At 48.6% G+C, this 22662-nt stretch overlaps 1 protein-coding gene across 2 annotated transcripts in view; it reads right to left on the bottom strand.

Annotated features, from left to right (window-relative positions):
* Positions 1–22662, bottom strand: part of C5H2orf42 (chromosome 5 C2orf42 homolog) — a 30431-nt gene that overhangs the window by 5042 nt on the left and 2727 nt on the right. The window contains exons 1-6 of one of the 2 annotated variants that reach the window (XM_075601340.1): positions 6737–6758; positions 5763–6595; positions 4902–5012; positions 3023–3115; positions 2129–2233; positions 1671–1778 (exon numbers count right to left, since the gene is read on the bottom strand). In XM_075601340.1, the coding sequence (XP_075457455.1) occupies positions 1671–1778; positions 2129–2233; positions 3023–3115; positions 4902–5012; positions 5763–6582 (1237 nt within the window). In that variant the 5' untranslated portion in view covers positions 6583–6595; positions 6737–6758. Of the gene's footprint in view, positions 1–1670; positions 1779–2128; positions 2234–3022; positions 3116–4901; positions 5013–5762; positions 6596–6736; positions 6759–22662 lie in introns of those variants that run through there. The other variant, XM_075601339.1, reaches the window with a different exon arrangement.

Raw genomic sequence — 22662 nt, 5'->3', positions numbered from 1 at the left:
AGATACTACTTTCGAGGGGAAAGGGGACACTGAGCCTGTTAACAAAGTTTTATTGATGAGGCTGAATAGTTTTGAACTCTTAGGAGTGGCAGTAGCATTGCAGTACAACCTGATATTTAAGAATTAACATATCAAGGACGCACAATTCTTGGATGATTGGAAAATTTACTTTTACTGGTTACCAGTCAACTATACTGGATTTTGTTTATTTATTTTGATTTTAGTGCATGTTTGACAATGTATCATAAAGGGGTATTTTTCCTCCTGAAGGCAGTGGTAAGGGAAGTAGCGCATAACTCATTTTCTATTACTGTTGAATACCTGGTTATCGCTAGGTAATAACTGAATGAAGATACATTATAACTTTTTACGTAAAGTGCAGCAGGAACACAGGGGTAGTCATTTTATAATCCAGAGGGGTGAAGCCTTCAATAAACCTTGTAGAGAGATTCCCACCCCCCTACAATGTTAAGTTAAAGAGTCACACCCTCAAAGTGAGCCAAGGACTATAACGTGTTTAATAGGTTAAATTGTGGTGATTGAGACCACACAATTTTTTTTTTAACATTGTAAACAAAACCTTTGGAAAGTTGTTACAATCTTTATCCAATGTTTTTTGGTAATCAGACTGTTTGCCAGTCCTCAAAGTTTTCAGGAAAATGGTTAGCTTTGCATAGTCTTTAGTTTGCAAAAAAAAACATTATTAGTCAAACACCAACATATGTAAGTGATATGCTTGAATAGTAATGTTACTGGAGAAAAGCATGATTTATTAAAAGATACTTTAAAGCTGCTGCTTGTTTATTTTTTTGACAAGAATGGAAATGGGGGTCCGCAGAAGCTAAACCACACTATCCTTAGCGCTGGAAACCCCCTGGCTCTCATGATACTAACTGGTGTAGTAACTGGTGCTAAAGCTCACTCTAGGGGAAACAAAATGGCCACCAAATCTCACAGGTCCACGGGCCAATTCGAAGAACCATCATTGTTGATTGAGGCTTCCTATTGGACCGCCATTTAAATCCCCTGAAGAAACACAGGAGACTAAACTGGTAAGAATAATCATTTTAAAAAAAGTATCTAGTTATAGGCAGCACTTCCTATGTAATAAATGAAAGTCATATAGTAAGAATAGGTGCACGGGAACTGTGGAGGGATCCCCAGTCCTCCCCAAAAACTGATGTCCCCCGCACTCACAATGAATACACGAAAACGTGGTATGCGTAAATAATGATTAAATATATATTGACACAGCAAAGTAACACACCGCAACAAAGGGCGAACAAAGAATACGGGCTAAAAAATGGTACAACAAACAGGCACAGCCTGTGGGGGAGGGAGGGAGGGGAGGAGAAGGAGTGGGGGAAGTGGTATCACTGAATGGTGCGGAAGGGTAAACAACTCTTAATGGAAAGAGTGGAGAGAAGATGCGGGGGGCAACATTTTGGGGTCAACTACCCTTTCTTCTGGCCCATTCCCCGAGTCCCCAGCAAAGCAAAGGGACTAAGGTACTTCCCTGTAAGTGGAAGTAATAATGTGGATTAGCTCCAGAGGGCCCCTCTGATAAAACACTGTATAGCAGGATTGCTGATCTAAGGGAAATTACATTTCTCCAATTATTACACAGATAAATGGACCAGGTAAGATGACCCGTCTGTTATTGTCTGTACCTGTTGTACCGTTGGGAAGTCTCTTTCTTGTGCTCCCCAATGAAATCCTCTGCTGCAGGGCATCAAAGAAGGACTGGGGAATGTGGAAAACCAGAGGCTCGGGTCTACCTGAGAACAACACCGACAACACAAAAAGGGGCTGCTACAGATATCATATATACAGGTAGATAGAGGTGCTTTCCTGTGCTGGAGAACACCTGTGTCCCATCCATATGAATGGAGCAAATCTATTCTCCAGCATTGGGAATAAGTGAGACATAGAAAGAAATGATGGAAGAGAGAGGAAGAAGGGAGTGAGAAAGAAAGAGAAAGGAAGGGAAAATAAAAACAAGGGGATTGTGTGTGGTTTACAACCTTTTAACCTCTTCACCAGGGCCCATCTGGTAGTAGTGAAAGGTTGAAAAGAAAAGGGGTGGCAGACAGAGACGTGTTTGTGCAGAAGACGAGCCGTGCCTTACCATCAAACTGGTAGTGCATGGTCTGATGGATCCTCTCTGTCACACTAGCCAGCCAGGTTTGGAAGGACAGGGACACCTGAGATTCGTCCATCAGTTGATTACACCCTGAGGACCGGGGGAGAGAAAATGAAGACCCTTTTAAATATATTAAGCCTTGTTTTCTCTCCATTGAAATTCAATGAGGATTAACAGGCTCAGTGAGGTCTCATTGTGGCCAGATAACTACATAGATGAATCCCTTTGCTTGCCAATGTGTTGCTGGTCCCTCTGAAAATCATGCAACATCTTCTGCAACATTTTGAATGGTTGGTTTAGAATTTGAGGTGTATATCAGGTTTTCGTTTATTAGCCCAAGATGTGCTTAAATATCCAGAGATGTGCTTAAAAAGCCCGAAAGCCGAGATGTAAAATGCCCAATTATTATATATGGCGCCAACATATTCCACAGCGCAGTACAATGTGGGGGATAAGTATAAGTCAGGTACAACTTAAAACACAATGTCATAATAGGCAGGGCCGCTTAGTCCCAGGGGCCCAAGACTAGTCATCTCCGTCAGTGGCCCTGCGAGTTCCCCCTCCTCCTCCCCATCGCCTCTCCCCCTCTATAAATGTCTAATATTGATCTCTGACTTTGTTCTTTTTATTTGTGAAATACTTTGAAGACTCAACACTGATGTAGGATATGTAATAAGCAATTAAGTAAAACATTCCACACAGAGTCTGGGATAAGGATCAGAAAAAGACCATCATTAGGACTGCTCGTGTCTTGTAACATAAAACGTAACTACTGCCCAATTTCCAAACCAGACATACAATGTGACAACCATGAGCGAGACAGACGCCCGTTTATAATGAAGTCTCCTTTTAGGGCTATCTTTATCCTAAAGAGCCTACCTTGCCTTTTCGCAGTGGGGCTTGTGGCTGGCTTTTTCAGGACGCTTTTCCTCAGGTTAGAGTGACCCAGGTCCTGGCTGTTTGAGTTTGTGCCTTAAACACACAATGAGAAGCCACCAAATGAACACTTCAAGTGACACTTCTGTAAGGTCATAGACTCTTCTCTGGAACAAGGACAGGTAACTTGATACCAAACATAAAAGTCACCAACTTTTGCTGAGTGTAAAACAGAAGTTAACATGTCACATCACTGAGTCCAAGGAGCATGATCAGAGAAGCTCAGGATAAGACAGTTTCTCTGATAATTCTCTTTGAAGTCTACAAGGAAAATAGCTCTAAACTGCCTGGTGGAGCAGATGATAAACAGCAGAGGTTGCCTTGTGGACAGTCCGCTGCAGGCTTTGGGCTTTCAGAAATCCAATGTAAAATTAAATTTTAAAAAACAGCTGGGAAATAAAAATAAGGTTGGTAATCTGCTTTGAAGAAGAGCATAAAATTGGGGCAGGGGAGAAGTAGGCGCATTGTCAATTTACTGGCACTCAAAGAGCAACAGCCATTAAATGCTGGGTAAACCTGGTTCCAATCTCGGTATTGGCTCAGTGTGACTTTGGACATGTCGCTTTATCTCTCAGGGCATCAGGCACCAATAATTATATTGTAAGTTCTCCAGGACACGGAATTGTACCAAAAAGCGTTAATGTGTGGGGGTGTCTACATTGCAGTGTTAGAAAGTAGAAAGAAAAAAAAAGAGAGTGGATCAGAAGGCATCACTGTAAATTCCATGAACGGCACTATAACAAGTCATTTGTATGTATTTTCATAGTAATAAAATATAATAGTAACTATTTCATATAGCGCACTTCACAATTACAGTATAGCGCGCGGTACATAGGATTGTTACAGACACAGTCCCTGCCCCATAGAGCTTACAATCTATGTTTTTGGTGCCTGAGGCACAGGGAAGTAAAGTGTCCTGCACAAGGTCACAAGGAGCCGACACTGGGAATTCAACCAGGGTCCTCTGATTTGAACTCAGTGTCATTGTTTTAGTCAGTATACAAAAAAAAAGGTGGAAACAATATGCACCAGTGGTGTGGAAAAATATCCTGAGCAAAGGAATAATGAACTCGGCTGCTAATTCAAAAGATGGCTCAGCATCTAAACACTTAGAACAAGAAAAAAAGAAAAGCGCACAACTCATAGTGTAACAAGTAAATATTTATATTAAACAATGGTGAAGGTGAGTAACGCGCATACAGAATATAAAATGTAACAGAGCAGGGCATGCATTAACCAGCAAAATACCACCGCCAAGGTAGGAGTTCTCGTGGCTGAAGATCGTCGTAGATCACTGGATCCGATGAAAGTGGATCCCTTTTCTCTGGACAGTAGGTCAGGAGATTAGAACCAGGTTACAGCCAGTAAACGGTAGACGCAGAGGAGATATAATCCTACGCGTTTCGTACGGATAACCATACTTCATCAGGGTGTAGGATTATATCTACTCTGCATCTACCGTTTACTGGCTGGAACCTGGTTCGAATCTCCCAACCTACTGTCCAGAGAAAAGTGATCCACTTTCATCAAATCCAGTGATTTACGACGATCTTCACCCACGAGAACTCCTACCTTGGCGGTGGTATTTTGCTGGTTAATGCATGCCCTGCTCTGTTACATTTTATATTCTGTACGCGCGTTACTCACCTTCACCATTGTTTAATATAATGATTTACTTGTTTCTTGTTTTAGAGTCAGTGTCTTTACACACTGAGCCACGCTCCTTCTCCCATGTTTGAGGGTCTCCTAGGAAAGACGCGGTCTGTCTGTGTAGGGGATGAAAGCACGGCAAAAAAATAAAAGAAAAAAATGAAAACCTTACCAGCCACTTCATTCTTTTTCCGCATCTTTGGTTTGAACGCTGCGCTTGCCAGGTCCTGCACAGCGGATTCCATTTTGCACTCTGCTGCTGGAACCGTGACCTCCTTGATACCTGAAACACACAAGGGTCACGCAATGAATGTGAATACACAGCAATGCTGTGCAAGCTTTGTGCAACCCCAAAAATATTTAGGGCAGCATTGTGGGATTCAAAATCAAAAAACGGCAGAAACATCCGCTAGGAAATCTGTGGTGGATCTGCATATGGTACGGCAGTGTCCCAAACTGGGGGGGCATCAGGGGAAATAAGAGGGGGTGAGATGCAGACAGGGGAAAAGAGGGATATTATAGGGTAACAAAAAGACGGCGAAAGAAAGCAAAAGTGACAGATATTAGTGAAATTGAAGTTGAATTTATAGCAAATTGAATAATAAACTGATAACCCCATCAAAAATATAGGATTGTAAACTCTACATGGCAGGGACTGGTGCCTACAAATTAAAAAAATATATATATGCTATGTACAGTGCTGTGTACACTGTCAGCACCATACAAGGCAAAAAACATTATTATTATAATACACCTAGCACAAAAAGTTGGTGAACCATTGTAATACAGTGAGACCTCTTCAGAGTATACACCAAACTGTACAAATCTCTTCTTAAAGTATACTTGTACTGTTAATCTAAAAGTACATCTGAAGGAGGAGACCAGAGGTTTGTGTGCCTCTATACAGACGTCTCGTGCTGATCCATTAAGAGAAATCAGTGGAGCTGCAGGGTAACTACAGAGATGAGTAATACAGTCGTTTTAACAACATCCTCTGAAAAAGAAGGAAGTTGCTCCATAAACCTACACCTACCGCCGGACAAGAAGCAGAAGAACTCTGTGAACTCCTCTGCCAGAGTTTCATCGCTGGCAAAGGCTCCGAGGCAGGCGTAGTAGTGGATGCACTTGTCCTCCGGGTCAGATTTGACTGGCGCTGTTTTCGCTGGTTTCTGGGGCTTGCAGGAGCATAGGAAGACGTGACCTGCTTCTTTCTGCGGGTTGGCCTTCCGTGTGAAGGACGCGTGGAGGTAACCAAGGCTGTTCTGCTGGCTCGCTTGGCACTTGACGGCCAGGACGGACTTGGTGACCCTCTGGATCAGCGGCCCTGGCGACTCATTTGCCAGCTGCCAGATGCTTTGCTTGGTCTCTAATGGGATCTGCATGGCGTTCAGCACTGCGCTTTTGATGAGCAGAGGCTCTGCCTGCCTGCCGCAGTTAATAGCCATCTTGATGTGCTGGCACTCGTTCACCACGCCGCAAGACGTCGCTTTTAAACAAGATGGGGCGAAGCAGCGACCCGAGCTGATGTGGGTGATGAAAGTCTCTTTTGTCGTTTGTAAAGTGGTCTCTGAGAGACCAAGGACTACTAGACACCTGTGGTCATTTCCCCTGTCCCTTTTCCTCACCGAGTACACCTGCAGGTCGGACCCCGTCAGCAGTTTGACAGCGTCCATGCTCGGCTGCTTGCGGTTACCGAAGCGGAACACTGTGCCGCAGGTCTTGTTCTTGCAGCTCAGGCCGCGGGTCCCGTTGTAGGTGCCGCAGTGCGGGCATTTCCTTATCCCTCTCAGGGTGGCTTTCCCCAGGTTGGAAAGGAAGGCTGGGACTTTCGCCTTGGTCGTGTTCAGCTCCATTCTCTCTCACACTCTGTAAGGAGGGGGGAAGGAGCTTAATATTGAGATTTGTATATAAACACCATGCTGTTACAATCAGCAATACTACACCCCCCCCCCTTCTTCTTATTAATATATGTAAAGCATGTGACAATGTATAATTCTACATTCTTACCTAAGGCTGGCAATCATTAGGTGCTTCTGTTATAAATCTGTCAAAATCCTGATTGTGTGCCTAACATAATGGCTGCCTTTCAGTTTCAATCAATCCTTCAGTCAATGTAACTCAGCAGCTACAATGTATTCTGATATTACTAAGGTAACATTATCTATTGTTACAGTTTGCAGCTCAAACTGCTGGGATCATTGGCGACAAATTTTCACAAACAGGAAAGTGTTGCAAAGCTCACGCACTGCTGGGAAGGTGTGCTAAAGCCTGCAATGGAAAGTCAAAGGATGCTTTCAAACTCATTAAAATGGCATTCAAAGTTGAATAATACATTTTTTTTTAACATGCAGCAAGCATTAACTAATACTACAGAACTGATTTATTAAAAAAAAAACCATAAGATTTCACGGTTTGCTGCTTTCAGTGGACACTACAGAATCATTATGAACACAAGTCCCTTAATGCAGCAGTTACATAAATACTATATTCTCTATGTATTAAAGGCAAAATGTAGTCACTATTTTGTGGCAACTCACACTGAAAAATATCTGCCCCAGGACGCGTCTATATATAAATCTTAGCAGCTCCATTTCTGGCCATGTTTGCGACAAGATGTGGGACTTATTGAGCAGGTGGGAGGAGTGAGCACAGAAGTATATTTGCCCATTGGCGCAGGTCTGTGTATTCAGAAATGCAGAGCTTGCATTATTCTTCTGGGCGGCTTTCTCCGTCACCTTAAAAAGGTAGTAGTGCAAGTATTTTTTTTTTTTTAAATCGCAGTATTGACCAAATTCTCTCATTTCAGACAGAATATTTTATTTTACAAATGTGTCAGCACAAACCACTTTCATGATACATAGACCCCTGTGCACTTATTTTAATATAGAGCAATAGGGGAGTTATAGGAAGGGGTTACATGGAGCAATATGAGGGGTTATAGGAAACGGTATGAGGTTATAGGGAGAGGTTACATGGACAAATAGGTGCAGTTATGGGGAGCGGCTATTAATTAATTTATATATATATATAATGAACAATCAGTACTAAATGCATAATTTATATATTTTCCACGTTCACATACACATTAAAACTACAATGGAGATAATATATATTTTTTAATTATCTAAATTAATAAATTGAACGTATTGATGTTTTTTTAAACCCTCTAAAATCAATGAATATTGATTCTCAAAAAAGGATATTCACAGGTGCAGTCACAGCAGCTTCTAATTGGACACAACCACATCCAAAATGATTTATACAAGAAAAGACATAGAAGCGCATGCTCCAAAAAGTATTGTTGACAGACCAAGGTACAAATTTCATGGCTAAACTGATGCAGGTTGTCTTAAAATTACTAGAGGTCAAATCTCTTCGGACATCGGTCTACCATCCACAGACTGACAAATTGGTGGAAAGATTTAACCGAGCTCTAAAAGGGATGCTGAGGAAATTTGTAGATTCAGAGAAGAGAGCCTGGGATGAACTTCTCCTTTTTCTGCTGTTTGCAGTGCGGGAAGTTCCCCAGGCCTCCACGGGATTCTCTGCATTTGAACTGCTGTATGGCCGCCAACCCCAGGGTATCCTAGACCTCCTAAAGGAGTCCTGGGAGGAACAGCGGTCCCCTTCTAAGAATACCCTGCAATATGTATTGGACCTTAGGAAGCGCCTAGATGTGGTCGGCCATTTTGCTAGGGAGAATCTTAGATCAGCCCAGGACAGTCAGGAGAGACATTACAATCAGAATGCTCGTATGAGAGTGTTTCACCCAGGAGATCAGGTGATGTTGTTGTTACCCAGTTGTGAGAGCAAACTCCTAGCCAAATGGCAGGGACCATTCGAAGTACTCCGCCGCACGGGTGATGTGGATTACGAGATCGCTCAACCAGGGTCCAGGAAGGGTAAACAAATTTACCATGTGAACTTGCTGAAACCCTGGAAGATGCAGCTGTCTCTATTCATCCACCCCGTGGAGAAGGAAATGGATTTGGGTCCTCAGCTCCCATGGGAGAACATCGTGGGTGACGATAAAATCCCAATGGGTAGACAGTTGTCCTCTGAACAAAAAGGGGACTTGTTAGAAATAATTACACAATTCCATGATGTTTTTTCTGATTTACCAGGGCAAACTAATTTAATTTCACATGTGATCGAGACAGCACCTGGGGTAAAAGTAAGTTCCCGTCCTTATAGGTTGCCTGAAAGTCGTAGGGCCCTGGTAGAGAACGAGGTAAAAGAAATGTTACACTTAGGAGTGATTGAGGAATCATGCAGTGAGTGGTGTAGTCCACCAGTTATGGTCCCTAAACCCGATGGGAAGGTAAGATTTTGTGTAGACCTCCGAAAGGTCAATGCGGTATCCAAGTTTGACGCATATCCGATGCCAAGGGTGGGCGAGTTAATTGACGCCCTTGGTAACGCGGAATATATATCCACGCTGGACTTAACAAAAGGATACTGGCAATTACCTTTAGAGGAAAAGTCCAAATGCAAAACAGCCCTTGCCACTCCCATGGGTTTATACCAGTTTGTGACAATGCCATTTGGACTGCATGGAGCCCCAGCCACATTTCAGAGACTCATGGATAAAGTGCTGAGACCCCATAGGGCTTATGCCGCAGCCTACCTAGATGACATTGTCATTTATAGTAAACACTGGCGGGCCCATCTAAATAGGCTGAAAGCTTTCCTCAAATCTCTAAGAGAGGCAGGGCTCACAGCCAACCCTAAGAAATGTGCCTTTGGTAAGGCGGAAACCAAATACTTAGGGTATGCAGTGGGAGGTGGAAAAGTAAGGCCACTAGCCGACAAGGTAGTTGCCCTGAAAGAAGTTCCGACCCCCCAAAACAAAAACGCAGGTACGCTCCCTGTTGGGTTTAGCAGGGTACTATCGGAGGTTCATCCCCAACTACTCGGAAGTTGCAGCCCCACTAACAGACCTCACAAAAAAAAAGTGTGCCCCTACACAAGTGGTATGGTCAAGGGAAAGCCAGAGAGCCTTTGAGGACATAAAAAGGTGTCTAACAGGTGTCCCGTCCTTAGAAGCCCAGACTTCAACAGGCCTTTTGTAGTGCAAACCGATGCATCAGAGATAGGGCTAGGGGCAGTGTTGTCACAACAGTTTGAGGGAGTTGAACACCCTATCCTTTTCCTGAGTAGGAAATTGTTCCCGAGGGAAAAAAATTACTTAGTGATTGAGAAGGAGTGCCTCGCAGTAAAGTGGGCAATCAAGGCTTTGAGGCATTACCTGACAGGAGTCCATTTTACTCTGGTGACGGACCATGCTCCATTAAAGTGGTTAAATAGTATGAAGGATTCCAATGCTAGATTGACTAGGTGGAATATGGCCCTCCAACCCTTCTCATTTGAGATTCAGCACAGGCCTGGAAAAGAAAATGCTAATGCTGACTTCTTTTCTAGAGAAGGGGTGGATGATCGGGCTTCAGCCGTGCGTGGCCCCAGCCACACACTAACAGGGGAGGAATGTGACAGGGTGAATGAACGTCACCAGCCATATACCTGGCAAACCTATGTTTAGGCTTGCAGTGCAGCACTGAAGAGGTTAAGTTGGGAAGGGCTGCTTAATTAGTCTGACACCAGCTGCATGATCAAGGTGTTTTAAAATCCCCAGGCTGTGCACACATGCAGGCTAGCTGGTCAGGAGAGAGGACTGAAATACTGAGGAGATTACTGCTAGAAGGTCTGTTTGCAAAGTACATGTTTTATGAACTGTCTGTGTCCTGCATGCTGAAGAGAAGCTGCTTTGTTTGCCATGCTGAAGAGAAGCCATTTTGTTTTGTCTGCTGAAAAGAAGCTATTTTGTTTTGTGTGCTGTATGTTTTAAGGCTCAATAAATAAGCCTTGTCAAGAGACCCCGCGTGTGTAGTTGCCTGTACCCTGCAACAGTGTGCATGTCTTTTCCTGAAATAAATTACAGTTTATTTTACCTCCTTGCTTTGCTCAATCATATGATCCCGGTATAAAAAGGTGTTGATAAACCTGGTCTCCCGTGACAGTCACGTCATCTCCAAGGGAGGTACGTTACATCCTTCAAACCACATGGCCATATCACATGGTATTAGATCCAATGGGATTGAAGACAATCCCATTGGTTGCCGTACCATGTGATAGGTTACCTTAGGTAGATAGTATAGAAACGAAGTTCCAAATAGCAGTGCTCAGGATAGCAGATACATATACATGTATAAATGTTGAAGTTTAAACACACATGCGTGTGAGAAGAAGCCAAATAACGCTGGATAAGTGAAGTACTGGACCCAATGTTAAGTATTTATAATGATAGGATGTAGTTCTAAGTGTCCATGAGGTGGATACATTTCTTCTTGTAAGTGTATCAAATTCTTGTAGTACTTCACCAGACAGAACTCTCAATAAGCAACACTGTTACCGGTCAAAGACTCCTCCATGGAGGAGGAGACACAGTACTCACATACAGCAGCTCCTTGTCCTTGCGTGCATCATGTCGATCGGTCATAGCAGGAGAAACAATCAAAGATGTAAAGCGGTGCACAGCTGAAGAAACGGGCCAGCAGCCAAAATTCAAAGGTTAAAAATCATTTATTGGACAACATAGTAACGGGGAAACACACTAACGCGTTTCAGGCAAACGCCCTTTGAGAAAGGGTGTTTGCCTGAAACGCGTTAGAGTGTGTTTCCCCGTTACTATGTTGTCCAATAAATGATTTTTAACCTTTGAATTTTGGCTGCTGGCCGCGTTTCTTCAGCTGTGCACCGCTTTACATCTTTGGATTGTTTCTCCTGATAGGTTACCTTAGTTCAAAAGTATGTGACGTCACTTTAAGGGATGATGTCACATCCTTTTGAACTAAGGTCGCCTATCACATGGTACAGCAACCAATGGGATCAATGGACGTGTTTGGTGTTTTTTTTGGCAAAGAAATTTGCCGATAAGTTCTCTTATCGCCGACTTATCAGGGCTTACTGAATAGCAGTAGGCTTTTTTTGGCGATAAGGTGGCGATAAGTGACTTATTGGTGATTAGTGCATAGGCCCCAAAGTCGTGTCAGCATTTTGTGCCATTCACATACTGTAGACGTAATAATGAAATATAGCAGAAACACCCTGTTAATAAGCAACATGCCAGTGAAGTTCACTACCTTTTGTCTCAGAGAATTCAGAGGTTTGTATATATATATATATATATATATATATATATAATATATATATTATATATATATATATATATATATATATATATATATATATATATATATACAAAGCATGCTATATTTGAAAAATGTCATATTGCACCTTTAGACACTGATTTTACTGCAGTATCGTAACCTTCCCTCCATTTTAGCTCCCAGGGACACACATGAATGTCAATTAATCTCTGCCACATTCACATGCATTTGGCCATGGTCCTTCTTTCCATTAGTTTTGTCATGGCGTGACAGACACGGTTTTATCATTTGACCTACAGTACTCCTAAGAAAATAAAACGTTAGGTTTCCTTATATTCTTATCCGTTTGAGAAAAGTTAGGCGCAGAATGTGGAGTATTGGGTGTCACGGGAGATCAGGTTTATCAACACCTTTTTATACCGGGATCATTGATTGAGCAAAGAAAGGAGGTAAAATAAATTTTAATTTATTTCAGGAAAAGACATACACACAATGTACCACAATTTACACGGTTAACACACTTACTGGGAACAGGGCTAACGAATAAATCTATCCTTTAAACGAAATTCACAAAAATGACCTCTGTAGGAGCCCTTTTCCTTGACCGGTAGATACTTACGAACGTCCTGGAACTGATTTCGTCATGCAATGCCAGTCACGACCGCTACGTTCTCAAAAGCAGGACTTAGAAACGTTTCTGAGTTAAAAATCCTTGAAGCCGGCTCGCGTCTATTAAGTACAGAGCATCTTTGAATTTGCCGCTGTTGGTTTGGTGCTTGGAATCTACGCTCCTGATTGGCTGCAAGTCCCCTTATGGGTTTCAGTGTCTCCTTCACCAACATCTACAGCCTACAGTACTTTAATATATAAATGAAGATTATTCTAAGAGTTAATCCATCAACTATATTAAATGTACACAATCTACCGGAGACTCTCACAGCCACCACCAATCAAAGCCACGCCTCTCGCTCGCTCTGATTGGCCTGCGGGGTGGGGTGACGTCACGGCCAGGGCTAGGCAGGCCGTGAGACTAACACCACCCTCACACCGAGTGCGCCTCTGAGACAGTGGCGACCCACACGCTGTGCACCGCACAATCCAACAGCCTCACACCCTCCACCCACCCGCCCACTCGGCTCTTCTCTTAACCCAGCGGGACCGGAGGCGAACGACTGCCGGGGACAGCGCGCCTCTGACCAACGGCCTACCCACAGGCCCTTCGCGCCAGGGACCGAGGTGAGGGGGGGGGGGGAAACACGCTAAGCCCACATCACTCACTGCTCACAGCCGCCGCACTGCGGGACCGGGGGGGCGACCGCCGCCAACCGGGGTAAGCGAACACACGCGCCGGGGACAACACACCATCTGCCTCCCACCCACCGCCTCCCACCCAGTCACTGCCTCTCAAGTCAATGCCTCCCACCCCCCCCAGTCATGGCCCGTGACCAAGGGGGTGAAAATTGAAGCTGTGAAGGGGGAGGGGGGCGGGGGGCCAAAGCTGTGAAAGGGGGGAGGAACGCAGCTGTGAAGGGGGTGAGCGGAGAGAGAGGGGGAGCGGGAAAATTAAATCCCGGCTAACGCCGGGTATATCAGCTAGTAACATATCTCTTAGGCTGCGGTCCCAGCGCACAAGCACCGCCCCCAATCAGTCCGCTCCCAGTCCCTAGCTCCGCGCGGAAGGTGCAGCCGGCCTCTACGACGAGTTCTCTCAAATCCAAATTTTTTGTATTTGGAACTCGCGACGGCGGTTCAGCCAATAAGGGCGAACCAGCCAGGTGAGGTCATGGCCACGCCCCCGCAAAACCCCCGCAACGCCCCCTCCTGTCGCAATCACTCCCTCTCTCCCAAGACTGCAATCTGCGGTGAAGCGCTGTGCACGCGCCGCCCACCCGCCGGGGGCGCGTGCTACCTTGCCGACTGGGACCTGACTGGGCACTATAAGCTGCGCTTATAGCGCCCGCGACGGAGACGTCGTCCGAAAACAAAACAATTGACTCCGTCAACAGCGCTTATAGTAAGCGTGACAGCGACGGAGAGTCTGGAAAATTGGTAGCAGGTTAAATTTGAGTTTTCAGAGGCTGTCGCCACATGTGACAGCCTCTGAACCAATCAATCACCCTGTCGCCAGTGACGTAGCTGAAAGTTAAAGTATAACTTTCGCTACTGGCGACTGGTGACGTCATCGTAATATATAAAATCGAAAGGTTGGTACTAGCTGCGGTGAATCTGATTGGTCCTCAGCCTCTGGCCAATCAGATTGGTGGGTCTGACGTCACCCAACTGCCACTCTCTTCCCCCTCGGCGCGCCACACACACACACACACACACTCTGTCTGTCCCCTTCCCCCCTCCCCGGCGCTCACTCACCTCCCTCCCTGGCGCTCACTCACCTCCCTCCCCGGCGCTCACTCACCTCCCTCCCCGGCGCTCACTCACCTCCCTCCCCGGCGCTCACTCACCTCCCTCCCCAGCGCTCACTTCCCTCCCTCCCCGGCGCTCACTTTCCTCCCTCCCCGGCGGGGGGACAGGCAGTGGGCAGGCAGCCTCCGGAAGGACCCCCGCTCCCCGGCGCTCACTTCCCTCCCTCCCTGGCGGGGGGGACAGCCAGTGGGCAGGCAGCTGCAGGCGCCGAGTGCCTAAGATGGCGGCACCCGGAAGGACCCCCTTCCTCCCTCGCGGCGCCGAGTGCCTAAGATGGCGGCGCCCGGAAGGAGAGGTGACATATCTGTGTGTGTGTGTGTGTGTGTGTGTCACTGTGTGTGTGTCAGTGTGACACTGTGTGTGTGTGTGTGTCAGTGTGTGTGTGTGTCACTGTGTGTGTGACACTGTGTGTGTGTCAGACACTGTAGGGTGGGGACCGGAGCTGCGCATGGGGGGGGGGGGGGGAGTGGAGAGAGGGGGGGGAGGTGCGGAGAGAGGGGGGGGGAGTGCGGAGAGAGGGGGGGAAGAGCGGAGAGAGGGGGGGGAAGAGCGAGAGAGGGGGGGGGGGGAAGAGCGGAGAGAGGGGGGGGGGAAGAGCGGAGAGAGGGGGGGGGAAGAGCGGAGAGAGGGGGGGGGAAGAGCGGAGAGAGGGGGGGGGAAGAGCGGAGGAGAGGGGGGGGAAGAGCGGAGAGAGGGGGGGGGAAGAGCGGAGAGAGGGGGGGGAAGAGCGGAGAGAGGGGGGGGGGAAGAGCGGAGAGAGGGGGGGGGAAGAGCGGAGAGAGGGGGGGGAAGAGCGGAGAGAGGGGGGGGGGAAGAGCGGAGAGAGGGGGGGGGAAGAGCGGAGAGAGGGGGGGGGAAGAGCGGAGAGAGGGGGGGGGAAGAGCGGAGAGAGGGGGGGGAAGAGCGGAGAGAGAGGGGGGGGGAAGAGCGGAGAGGGGGGGGGAAGAGCGGAGAGAGGGGGGGGGAAGAGCGGAGAGAGAGGGGGGGAAGAGCGGAGAGAGGGGGGGAAGAGCGGAGAGAGGGGGGGGAAGAGCGGAGAGAGGGGGGGGGAAAGAGCGGAGAGAGGGGGGGGGAAGAGCGGAGAGAGGGGGGGGGAAGAGCGGAGAGAGGGGGGGGGAAGAGCGGAGAGAGGGGGGGGAAGAGCGGGAGAGAGGGGGGGGAAGAGCGGAGAGAGGGGGGGGAAGAGCGGAGAGAGGGGGGGGGGAAGAGCGGAGAGAGGGGGGGGAAGAGCGGAGAGAGGGGGGGAAGAGCGGAGAGAGGGGGGGAAGAGCGGAGAGAGGGGGGGGAGCGGAGAGAGGGGGGAGGAGCGAGAGGAGAGGGGGGGGCGAGCCGGAGAGAGGGGGGGGGCGGCGGAGAAACATACAGGGGGAGTGGAGAGGAGGGACCCAGAAATTTTAAGCAACCCCGCTCCTGTCCACTGTCCCCCCCCCCTCCTCCCATCCACTGTCCCCCCCCCTCTCCTCCCATCCACTGTCCCCCCCTCCCCTCCTCCCGTCCACTGTTCCCCTCCCTCCTCCTCCCGTCCACTGTCCCCTCCTCCCGTCCACTGTCCCCCCCCCCCTCCTCCCGTCCACTGTCCCCCTCCTCCCGTCCACTGTCCCCTCCTCCCGTCCACTGTCCCCTCCCCCTCCTGCCGTCCACTGTCCCCTCCCCCCTCCTGCCGTCCACTGTCCCCTCCTCCCGTCCACTGTCCCCTCCCCCTCCTCCCGTCCACTGTCCCCTCCCCCTCCTCCCCGTCCACTGTCCCCTCCCCCTCCTCCCGTCCACTGTCCCCTCCCCCTCCTCCCGTCCACTGTCCCCTCCCCCCGTCCACTGTCGTCCCCCCTCCTCCCGTTCACTGTCGTCCCCTCCTCCCATCCACTGTCGTCCCCCCTCCTCCCGTCCACTGTCCCCTCCCCCTCCTCCCGTCCACTGTCGTCCCCCCTCCTCTCGTCCACTGTCGTCCCCTCCCCCTCCTCCCGTCCACTGTCGTCCCCCCTCCTCCCGTCCACTGTCGTCCCCTCCCCCTCCTCCCGTCCACTGTCGTCCCCCCTCCTCCCATCCACTGTCGTCCCCCCTCCTCCCGTCCACTGTCGTCCCCCCTCCTCCCTTCCACTGTCGTCCCCCCTCCTCCCTCACGTCCACTGTCCCCCCCCCAGTCCACTGTCCCACCCCCACCCGTCCACTGTCCCACCCCCACCCGTCCACTGTCCCACCCCCACCCGTCCACTGTCCCACCCCCACCCGCCCACTGTCCGTCCCCCCACCCGTCCACTGTCCGTCCCCCCACCCGTCCACTGTCCGTCCCCCCACCCGTCCACTGTCCGTCCCCCCACCCGTCCACTGTCCGTCCCCCCCCGTCCACTGTCCGTCCGTCCCCCCGTCCCCCCGTCCACTGTCCGTCCCCCCGTCCACTGTCCGTCCGTCCCCCCGTCCACTGTCCGTCCGTCCCCCCGTCCACTGTCCGTCCGTCCCCCCGTCCACTGTCCGTCCGTCCCCCCGTCCACTGTCCGTCCCCCCCCCGGTCCACTGTCGTCCCCCCTCCTCCCGTCCACTGTCGTCCCCCTCCTCCCTTCCACTGTCCCCCTCCCCCCCTCACGTCCACTGTCCCCCCCACCAGTCCACTGTCCCACCCCCACCCGTCCACTGTCCCACCCCCACCCGTCCACTGTCCCACCCCCACCCGTCCACTGTCCCACCCCCACCCGCCCACTGTCCGTCCCCCCACCCGTCCACTGTCCGTCCCCCCACCCGTCCACTGTCCGTCCCCCCACCCGTCCACTGTCCGTCCCCCCCCGTCCACTGTCCGTCCGTCCCCCCGTCCACTGTCCGTCCCCCCGTCCACTGTCCGTCCGTCCCCCCGTCCACTGTCCGTCCGTCCCCCCCGTCCACTGTCCGTCCCCCCCCGTCCACTGTCCGTCCCCCCCCCGTCCACTGTCGTCCCCCCCGTCCACTGTCGTCGTCCCCGTCCACTGTCCCCCCCTGTCCACTGTCCGTCCCCCCCCCCGTCCACTGTCCGTCCCCCCCCGTCCACTGTCCGTCCCCCCTCCCGTCCACTGTCCCCCCCGTCCACTGTCCCACCCCCACCCGTCCACTGTCCCACCCCCACCCGTCCACTGTCCGTCCCCCCACCCGTCCACTGTCCGTCCCCCCACCCGTCCACTGTCCGTCCCCCCACCCGTCCACTGTCCGTCCCCCCACCCGTCCACTGTCCGTCCCCCCACCCGTCCACTGTCCGTCCCCCCACCCGTCCACTGTCCGTCCCCCGTCCACTGTCCGTCCCCCCCCGTCCACCCCCCCGTCCACTGTCCGTCCCCCCCCGTCCACTGTCCGTCCCCCCCCCGTCCACTGTCCGTCCCCCCCCGTCCACTGTCCGTCCCCCCCCCCCTGTCCACTGTCCGTCCCCCCCCCCGTCCACTGTCCGTCCCCCCCCGTCCACTGTCCGTCCCCCCTCCCGTCCACTGTCCCCCCCGTCCACTGTCCCCCACCCCGTCCACTGTCCCCCCCCCCCGTCCACTGTCCCCCCCCCCCGTCCACTGTCCCCCCCCCCGTCCACTGTCCCCCCCCCCCCCACTGTCCCCCCCCCCCCCCCCACTGTCCCCCCCCCCCCCCGTCCACTGTCCCCCCCCCCCGTCCACTGTCCCCCCCCCCCGTCCACTGTCGTCCCCCCCCCGTCCACTGTCGTCCCCCCCCGTCCACTGTCGTCCCCCCCCGTCCACTGTCGTCCCCCCCCGTCCACTGTCCCCCCCCCCCCCCGTCCACTGTCCCCCCCCCCCGTCCACTGTCCCCCCCCCCCGTCCACTGTCCCCCCCCCCCCCGTCCACTGTCCCCCCCCCCACCCGTCCACTGATAATAAACAAAATGCTTTTATTTGTGCGAGCTTTCGAGATCACAGATCTCTTCTTCCGGCAATGTTACAATGGATAAAGCAAGAAAGGTTTTTACGTAAAAACAATGCATCCTGGAATGTATCTGTGACTGAAGCCTATCCCTCCCCCTGTGCAGTATCAATTTATGACTTAAGGTGTTAAATGGTCCCTGAATGTTAGTGATGTGTGTGTGTGTGTGTGTGTGTGTGTGTGTGTGTGTGTGTGTGTGTATACAGACACACACACGAAAAGATATATCTATCTCTATATATCATAATCTTCATCTTAAGCCCTTGACGATCGACTGTTGACTTCTCAATGATCTTCCAGGTACTGTGAGTGCAAGCTTCTTCTCTACGTTACTATAACACATTTTCGGATTTTATCCTGCCATCTTACTTTTGTTCATCGTCTTGGTCTTTTAATATCCCTAGAAATCTAGTTGAGTATCATATTTGATCAAAGATGTTCATTTCTTCTTGCGATATGTCCGGCCAACTGACATATTTTAACTTCTTCCCTCTTGTGATGTCACACACTTTGGTTTTCTTTCAAACCTATTCATTATTTTTCCTGTCTCTTTGAATAATACCCAGCATACATCTCTCCGTTCAGAAGTGTGGAGAGATGTATGATAGGTATTACCCGAAGAGACATGGAAAAATAATGAAAGGGTTCGAAAGAAAAAAAAAGTATATGATATTATTAATTAGATCATGTTGCCCACTTCTGCTCTAACTCATATTGCTCCATATAACCACGCCCTTAAATTAAATGCCGGGGATCGTGCGAGGCCTTTGTAACTTTACTTACCTTAACATTCCAGCGGCGCGTCGCCATGGTAACCCGCACGTGACGTCACATTGCCATGGCAAAGTGACATCACATGACCCTGCGGCGTCATTTGATGCTGGAGTCGAGCGGAGGCAGGCGCAAGCAGGCAGAGGGGCACAGGGGGAAGAGTTTGCGCACCCCTGGTGTAACCTCTCCCTATTGCTCCTACTGTTTCCTAGAACCCCTCACATTGCTCTATGGAATCACTCCCTATAACTCCTTCTATATAACAATAAGTGCAAGGGGGGTCTATGTATCATGTAAGTGGATTGTGCTGATGCATCAGCACAAATTAAAATATTCTGACCGAGATTATACATTAATTAAGTGCATTTCTACTGTTGTAGAATTTGGTCAATGCAGCGATAAAATAAATAACAGGACTTACTCCACCTTTAAGGTGAAGGAGAAAAGAAACGCAGAAAACCGTCAAGAAGGATAATGCAAGCCGCACATTTCTGAATACACAGACCAGCGCCATTAGGCAAATATAATTCTGTGTTAACTCCTTCTACCTGCTCAATAAGTCCCACATCGTGTCATTAACAGGTGTAGACATAGCCAAAAATTGTAACGGATTTAACTATGTAATTTGTCATATTGGATGAGGCACTGAGGATTTTTACAGTATATTACGAGATCTCAATAGCACTACTTTTTGACAGACACACACACAATGTGGTGGGTTTCTATTATTTCTATGGAGCTGCTAAGATTTATATATATATAGACGCATCCTGGCTGAGGTATTTTTCAGCGCGAGTTGCGACAAAATAATGACTTTACGTCTACATTTTGCCCTTAATACATAGAGTCCATAGTAGTTTATATAAAAGGAAAGTTTTCAGGTTGGGCTAAAGTCGTGAGTGGAGTACCTCAGGGATTGGTACTGGGACCCCTGCTTTTAACTTGTTTATTAATGATCTTGAGGTTGGCACCGAGAGCAAAATCTACATCTTTGCCGATACTAAATTGTGGAAGGTTATAGAATCAGAGCAGGATGTAATTTCTCTCCAGAAGGACTTGGAGAGACTGAAAACATGGGCAGGTAAATGGCAGATGAGGTTTAATACAGATAAATGTAAGGTTATGCATTTGGGAAGCAAGAATAAACGGGCAACTTACACATTAAATGGGGATAAATTGGGGGAATCCTTGATGGAGAAGGATTTAGGAGTGCTTGTAGACAGCAGGCTTAGCAATAGTGCCCAAAGTCATGCAGTAGCTGCAAAGGCAAACAAGATCTTATCTTGTATCAAACGGGCAATGGATGGAAGGGAAGTAAACATAATTATGCCCCTTTACAAAGCATTAGTAAGACCACACCTTGAATATGAAGTACAATTTTGGGCACCAATCCTAAGAAAAGACATTGTGGAACTAGAGAGAGTGCAGAGAAGAGCCACCAAATTAATAAAGGGGATGGACAATCTAATTTATGAGGAGAGACTAGCTAAATTAGATTAATTTACATAAGAAAAGAGGTGTCTAAGAGGGGATATGATAACTATATACAAATATGTTCGGGGACAATACAAGGAGCTTTCAAAAGAACTATTCATCCCAAGGGCAGTACTAAGGGCTCGGGGCCATCCCTTAAGGTTGGAGGAAAGGAGATTTCACCAGCAACAAATGAAAGGGTTCTTTACAGTAAGGGCAGTTAAAATGTGGAATTCATTACCCATGGAAACTGTAATGGCAGATACAATAGATTTGTTCAAAAAAAGATTGGACGTCTTTTTAGATAGGAAAGGTATACAGGGATATACCAAATAAGTATACATGGGAAGGATGTTGATCAAGGGATTAATCTGATTGCCAATTCTTGGAGTCAGGAAGGAATTTATTTTTCCCCTTATGAGATATCATTGGATAATATGTCTCTGGGGTTTTTTGTTTGCCTTCCTCTGGATCAATAAGTAAGTACAGTATAGATATAATATCTGTTGTCTAAATTTAGCATAGGTTGAACTTGATGGGCAGAAGTCTTTTTTCAACCTCATCTACTATGTAACTATGTAACTCTTTAAGGGACTCGGGTTCATAATGATCTTTTTAGCGTCCACTTAAAGCACAAAAAAACTGCTTGCGCTACATCTTTATGTTTGTTATTTTAGTTCTAGGATTGAAGTAGGGTGTCTCTGGAGCTGAACTGTGATAATTTCAGCTCCAGGTACCCCTACTTCTGGAGATACTTACCTCCGTATCGAACCATGTATTGTTATAGCTTTGTGTCCAGGACATACTTGAAAACGAGAAGTAACTCTCAATGTATTACTTCCTGGTAAAACATTTTTATAAATAAATAAGTAGTGCGTATCAGTATCTCTGCAGCCAGAGAACTTGTGTGCCTAATGAAATGGCTGCGTTTTAAATATCCCGTGTCACACAATCCAATAGAAAGCCGTGACGTCATCCCTTATGGCCTGCGTGACCTGGAAATTTAAATGCCACATAAATACTGGGACCCCCTACGGAGGTAAATATCTCAGATAAATGCACGACCCCCTACTTCAATCGAATGTTTATACAGAAGTATGGGAAGATGTGTGCTGGGCATTACCCAAAGATAGAGGGAAGGGCACCCACTCAATCACACTGGTAAACGGGGGGTACTTAGCTGCCGGTGCACTGGTTCTAGGGGGCTCCTGACGTCCCAAACGTAGTCCAGTAGATAATGAAGAAGCAGGCACACGGTCTTAATCATCAAAGAGATTTAATGTGCCAAGAAGACTAACGTTTCGGCAGTACAATACTGCCTTTCTCAAGGTGAAGGCTACCAGATACAAGTGAACAACTATATATATACAACTATATATATACACTACAATCTAGGTTCCTACGACTTGGTGCCCCAGCCATTGCCAAACCAATTGCGTCCATAGTCAACTCTATCCTGTCTGCAGGCCATATCCCTAAGACCTGGAAAACTGCCAGAGTTGTCCCAATCTTCAAAAGTGGGGACAAAAACACTGTCTCAAACTACAGGCCAATCTCTCTTCTCCCAATTCTTTCCAAAGTCATGGAAAAATGTGTCCACTCCCAATTATGCGATTTCTACACCAAGACAAATTTCCCTAGCCAATTCCAATCTGGATTTCGTCCCAAACACTCCACCGTAACTACCCTGCTAAAAGTTTGCAATGAAATCCAGTGTGGAATGGAACGGGGACAACTCACTGGTGCAGTATTCCTAGATTTTGCAAAGGCTTTTGACACAGTCGATCATGCTATCCTGCTTAACAAACTCCAGAGCTCTGGAATAGGGAAACATGCTTTAAACTGGTTTCAGTCCTACCTATCAGGAAGATCCCAACATGTGTCCATCTCAGGCTCTAACTCCAACCCCCTGGATATCACCTGTGGTGTCCCGCAAGGCTCTGTTCTGGGGCCCCTACTCTTCTTAGTGTTCATTAATGATCTTCCCACAGCTTGTAAGGAAGCCTCAATACACATGTATGCAGATGACACAATCCTATATGCACACAGTCATAGCCTCTCTGACCTTCAACACATACTTTAGTCTGACTTTTTGAGACTCGAAAACTGGATTTCCCAAAACAAACTGTTTTTAAACACTGACAAGACTGTAACAATGGTATTTGGGACCAAGACTAAATTTGTAAAGCTTCCAGTGACTGAGCTCCTGATTAGAACCAACGCT

This window comes from Ascaphus truei, chromosome 5 (genome assembly GCF_040206685.1).
Source record: "Ascaphus truei isolate aAscTru1 chromosome 5, aAscTru1.hap1, whole genome shotgun sequence".
NCBI classification, from domain to species: domain Eukaryota; kingdom Metazoa; phylum Chordata; class Amphibia; order Anura; family Ascaphidae; genus Ascaphus; species Ascaphus truei.
The sequence above is the reverse complement of the archived record's forward strand: the minus strand, read 5'-3'. Positions and strand labels throughout refer to the sequence as shown.